The sequence below is a fragment of the Orycteropus afer genome, unplaced genomic scaffold (genome assembly GCF_000298275.1).
Source record: "Orycteropus afer afer isolate SDZICR_OR568_19922 unplaced genomic scaffold, OryAfe1.0 scaffold00062, whole genome shotgun sequence".
Taxonomy (NCBI): domain Eukaryota; kingdom Metazoa; phylum Chordata; class Mammalia; order Tubulidentata; family Orycteropodidae; genus Orycteropus; species Orycteropus afer.
Genome location: NW_006921649.1, coordinates 7,537,054 through 7,543,053, shown reverse-complemented (window position 1 = coordinate 7,543,053; position 6,000 = coordinate 7,537,054). Strand labels below are relative to the sequence as shown.

The 6,000-nt window shown below is 44.7% G+C and overlaps 1 protein-coding gene across 1 annotated transcript in view; it reads left to right on the top strand.

The window, feature by feature from the left end:
• SLIT3 (slit guidance ligand 3) overlaps positions 1–6,000 on the top strand; it is a 953,284-nt gene that overhangs the window by 218,562 nt on the left and 728,722 nt on the right. Inside the window, exon 4 of the mRNA XM_007939744.2 lies at positions 4,129–4,200. Within this exon, the coding sequence (XP_007937935.1) occupies positions 4,129–4,200 (72 nt within the window). The remainder of the gene's footprint in view (positions 1–4,128; positions 4,201–6,000) is intronic.

The window sequence follows — 6,000 nt, the reverse complement described above, 5'->3', positions numbered from 1 at the left end:
GGGTTTGAACCACCAGCCTTCTGGTTAGCAGTCAAGTGCCTTAGGCACTATGCTACCAGAGCTCCTTATGTGATTCTAGACTTCAGAATTCTCAGCTATAGAGAAGGGATAATAATAGGCCTGAGCTCACGTTCAGATGAAATGATTAAGTGAGTGTATGTAAAGTCCTATAATAGTGCTTGACTTACAGTAAATGCTAGTAAGTATTAGCAGATTATCATGTTGGTAGTATTGCTGCTTTCATGGTAGAATTTTTCACCTTCCACTCAGACCCAGATTAAATTCCCAGCCAGAGCACCTCAGGCACAGCCACCACCTGTCTGCCAGTGGAAGCTTGCATGTTGCTATGATGCTAAATAGGTTTCAGCAGAGTTTCCAGATTAAGAAAGACTAGGAAAAAAAGAGGAGCTCTGGTAGTGTAGTTCCTAAGGCACTTGACTGCTAACCAGAAGGCTGGCAGTTCAAACCCACCAGCCACTCCTCGGAAGGAAGGTTGGGAAATTTACTTCCATAGTGATACCTCCTTGGAAACCCAAGGAGGGGTCACTATAAATCGGGTCCGACTTGATGGCACATAACAACAACAACAACAGGAATAAAAGGCATTTTGATAATTAAATAACAAAACCAAACTCATTGCCATCGAGTCAATTTGACTCATAGCGACCCCTCCTTGCATTTCTGAGGCGGTATCTCTATGGAAGTAGATTGCCCAACCTTACTTTATTGTTGTTGTTATGTGCCGTTGAGTCAGACCCAACTCATAGCGACCCCTCCTTGCATTTCTGAGGCGGTATCTCTATGGAAGTAGATTGCCCAACCTTACTTTATTGTTGTTGTTATGTGCCGTTGAGTCAGACCCAACTCATAGCGACCCCTCCTTGCATTTCTGAGGCGGTATCTCTATGGAAGTAGATTGCCCAACCTTACTTTATTGTTGTTGTTATGTGCCGTTGAGTCAGACCCAACTCATAGCGACCCCTCCTTGGGTTTCCGAGGCAGTATCACTATGGAGGTAGATTGCCCAGCCTTCCTTCTGAGGAGTGGCTGGTGGGTTTGAACCACCAGCCTTCTGGTTAGGAGTCAAATGCCTTAGGCACTATGCCACCAGAGTTCCTCTTCCTTTATTAGGCAGTGCAAACCCTAGCGCTCATGATAGTCTGATCCACAACTGATCATGGGGATGGTACTGGACTGAACAGCAATTCCTTCCATTGTGTATGGGGTCATCATGTGTTGGGGGCCAATTGAATGGCAGCTAACAATGTTTGAAATATAGGAACAAGGTACTAGGGTCTTCCTTCCTGTATCCTCCCTTCAATGACAAAGATTGGCCCCTAGAGTGGTCAGAAGCACACTGGTGGAAGAGTCAGCTGTCTCAGAATTGGGCAAAGGATCAGAGGCTATCTTGTTCCCCTCCCCAGCCTTGCCTCCTGACTAGGAATCTTATGCCACCTCTCTGCCCAGTTCACACTCCTCTCACACTTCAGGAGCCCGTCAGGGCTGAGGAGTGCATTTCTGTGTCAGGAGGCTTATCTTTGGAGGTCTTCATTGCTCCTCTCTCCTGTGCTTGACTTCTTCTTCTTCTTCTTCTTTTTTAATCTTCTAGCCTCTTGCTTCAAACCCACCAGCCACTCCTCGGAAGGAAGGTTGGGCAATCCTACTTCCGTAGTGATACTGCCTCGGAAACCCAAGGAGGGGTCGCTATGAGTCGGGGCCGACTCGACAGCACATAACAACAACAACAACAGCCTCTTGCTTTAGTGTAAAATGTTTGGGCATCGACTTGAGATGAAGGAGGGAAAATAGGCACAGAATCTCACTTGGGGCATCATGTCTGTTTGGAATTGTGTAGAAAGCATGGGTTTTGGGGCTAGAAGCTGGAATGAAGTTCCCTCCCTTTTTTTTTTTTTTCTTCACTTTGCTTAGCTGTCATATGGGGATAAAACCATTATCCCATGTAACTGAACATATTTATTTCACACTACACAGAACATTGTAGTCATGCTATCAACTGCTGTTTTGTTCCAGAAGACTCTAGGAAATGAGAACTATATAGCACCCAGTGGTTTGGGGGTTAGTATGAAAAGGAAGGACTCCTTTTCACTGATGTGTGTTGTTAGCTGCTGTAAGCAGGCCATTGACTCATGGCGAACCCATGTATAACATGATCTGAATATTGTGATCCATAGGGTTTTCACTGGCTGATTTTCTGAAGTAAATCACCAGTCCTTTCTTCTTGGACTGTCTTAGTCTGGAAGCTTTGCTAAAATCTTCTCAGCAGCATAGCAACATGCAAACCTCTGCCGATAGATGAGTGGTGGCAGCTATGCTTGAGGTACCTTGGCTGGGAGTTAAGCCCAGGTTTCCCACATAAATGGCGAGAATTCTACCACTGACCACCGTCCCCTTTCATTAATTAAGCAGTTTAAAGTTGTCCGAAAGAGACCCATTCAGACCCCCATTGGCATTGGGGATTTTTTTGCTAGGACAGGGAGCAGAGGTGCAAGTGTGGATCAGGGTCTCCATCTTGGACTAACAGTTGTTCTCAGAATAGTTTTCATAGAGATCACAACAATGGCCCAGTGTCACTGGGAAACTCAGATGGTCTTTTGCTCTGTGGGTATTTAGTATTGAAAATTCAAAGGAAAGCCCCTGATTAGGTCTGTTGGCCACCATCCAATATGGGACATCCCTGCAGGGCAGAGTTTTACCTCAAGCCACATCAGAGGCCTCTCCAAGCTCAGACCTGGCTCCCTGACCCAGGGCTGACTTCTTCATTAGACACATGGGCACAGTGCCCAGGTCCCATAATGCTTTTAGGTGCCCACAAAATTTTTACATTTCTTTTAATATTAGAAGAAAAAAATGAACTTTTAAATTGAGAAAGGAACACTGGTGACACAGTGGTTAAGTGCTTGGATGCTAACCGAAAGGGCAGTGGTTTGAACCCATCCTCTGTTCTGTGGGAGAATGAAAGGTGTGGTCTTCTGCTTCCATAAAGACTTCAGCCTTGAAAACCCTCAGAGAGAGTTCTCCCCTGTCGTGTAGGGATGCTATGAGTCAGAATCACCTCAATGGCAATGGGTTAATGGGTTAGATTGAAAAAAAAAGTTATAATATACATGGTTGTTATTGTTGTTATTAGGTGCTGTCAAGTCAGCCCCCATGTCTGGCAACCCCATGCACAATGGAATGAAACACTGCCCAGTCCTGAGCCTTTCACATGATTGCTTAAGAATCAGACCATCATGAGCCATAAGGTTTAAATTGTGTAATTTGTGGAAGTAGATCACAGCCCTTTCTTCCTAGTCTGTCTGAATCTGGAAATTCTATGTCATAGCAACACATAAGCCTCTGCTGACAGATGAATGGTAGCTGCACATGAAGGGCATTGGCTGGGAATCAAACCTGGGTCTCCTTCATGGAAGGTGAGAAGTCCACCAGTAATGCTAATATATTCATGTTCATAACTACATGGTTGTAAAATACTTTTTAATATTTTGTTTATGGAGAAATGAACCCTCGAAGGCAAAAGTGCCAATGACTCATGAAAGTCAACATGCAGCCCTGCCATAGTCCAAAGAGCCAGCATGGCAGGGATTCCATTTGGCACCTCCACCCAGGGGAATCTGCCTCACCTTCTTCTCTGTTCCTATAGCAACTGCTATCGGCCACTACTGCGTCTTCTATTTGGGATCTGGAATATTCTCTATGGTATTTTATGTTTTTAGTGGCCCATTTTACATTCCAGCTCCATCAGGTTTTAATAGCTGCCTGGAGCACATAGTAAGAGAAGTTTTAAACCCTAATCTGTGTTCTGTGGGAGAGAATCCTGTGATCAGTTAGTGATGTCTTTTCTGGGCTCAGGACAGGGGAGTGGCAGGATGTGTGCTGTGCTTTTGCTTATGAGCGGTCTTTACCCCATATCCCAAACTTGACTGCAAGCTCCACGAACACGGCATATACCTTAACACATGGTGAACATTCCACATTGAAAGATCTAGAGAGTCTTTTAATACCTGTTGATTGATTGATTGATTGATGGAAGTGGTGCCTGTGATTACACTTGATCCCATTTAATGTCCCCTTGATATCCTTTCATTTTCTTTTTTTTTCCATCTTTAGGCGCCTGAACAAGAATAAGCTCCAAGTCCTTCCAGAATTGCTTTTCCAGAGCACTCCGAAGCTCACCAGACTGTGAGTAGAGTTGACTTACATCTTTTGCCTTGTGCCTCGCTTTACTTAGGTGATGTGGAAAATGTGGTTGTGTTTGCATGTGGAACCCTGTGCCATTGGAGCTTGGAATGGAGATTGGGAGCAGAATTTTGACATGATAGGCCAGTGGATGAGAATTGGATTGGAGGAAAATAAAGGAGCTTCTGACACACATATCCAGAATTGTTTTACTCCTTTCCTCCAGAGATTGCCAGAGTAGATGGGCAATGAGGACTAGTGGCTTTTGGTAGTGGATCAACCCTTGCAAGGAGGGAGGAAACTTTTCCATTTTACTTGAATCTGAAGTACCCTGAGGGTGAGATTTGAGCTGAGTTTATTAGGAAGCAGTTGCCAATGGTCTCAGAGAACATTTATTTGTGGAGTTAACATGCAATCTTACCACCTTGCAGCTAGCTAGAAACAACTCCTACTCTTTGCCTGCTAGTCATGGAAGTTTGGCTCTGAGGTCTATGTGGGAAAAGGAAAACATAAACACCTTGACTTTTGCTTTATCTTCTGGAGTGGTCCATGCTATAATGAGGAAGGAAGAGTTGGAGATACTTCTGTGCATTTATTCCATGGGAATATGTGGAAGCTCAGGGGCTGGAAAGGCACGTTGGCTTGGAGACTATGATTCATGTATTATGGGTGTTAGGAAAGTGCCAATTATTGAGAATCAACAGATCCATGATTTTGAACCTAGAAGTCCTGCTGGCCGTGCGTAGTGTAGATCATGGGGTGAACTGGATTGCCCAAGGCTTGACTTTCTGAGTGGTATGACATATGTTCTGACTGCCTAGGATTTAGGCAGCAAGATTTACAGCCTGTCCGGTAAGACTCTGACATTACTGGGAAGGCTCCAAGGTTGTGGCCACCATGCTCATTTCCAATGGCTGTGTTTAATACCTACTTATGCAGTCAAACAATGCATATAGGCCCTGGGATAAATTGGGAAATGTAAAACACATGTCAGCATGTTCCCTTAAGAATGAATTCTGAATTAGGAATACACACACACACAGTACATACATAAATGTATTTTAAAAAGGGCACTTTGTTGGAACAACAACAGGAAAAGGTTGTCTGCTGTTCTAGTGGTGCAGTGGCCTTGCTTGCCTTCTCTAGGACACATCTGTGCTTTGTCAAGGTTTCCTCTTGCACTCAATTTCTCTGTTCAATCAACTTAGCTGACTTTGCTAAAGGGTGAAAGGACATGCTCCCTCTTTCCATTCTTTCAATCTGGATCTCCCTCAGTAGGTATGAGGGTGGGAGAAGTGCAGTTCTACAGGCCTAAGGTCCTAACAGAGCCTAATAAGCAATGCCAAATAGACATATGGGGAAACCACCCTGATTTTTAACTTCTGCCCTTTGTATTTCTCTCCTTAAATGTTTACCGAATAGCCGTCTCTCAACTCCGCACTACATTGCCCCTTTCCAACCTCTTTATAACTAAATTATGCAGATTATATGCTAGTCATCTGGAATTTCAGTATCAGTTTCTAGGCAAAGAGAAGGTGCTTGGGCTTCTGGACAGCATTGAGTAGGTGGGATTGGAGTGGTCCATTTACTGCAGGATTCCAGGTGGGCTCATTCTTGTAGCTCATGGAAGCCATGACCTCCCAGCTCTTCGTGGCCATCTGGTGATGCCCAGTTTGTGTGAGGCTGGTCTGGGTCCTGAGATGGAACTTCAAGCCATGATAAGAGGTCTCTGAGGTACTGGAGGGCAGGCACCAGCAGGTAGCATGGAGGCCTTGGAACACCTAAGCTGTGTCCTATCTGCCA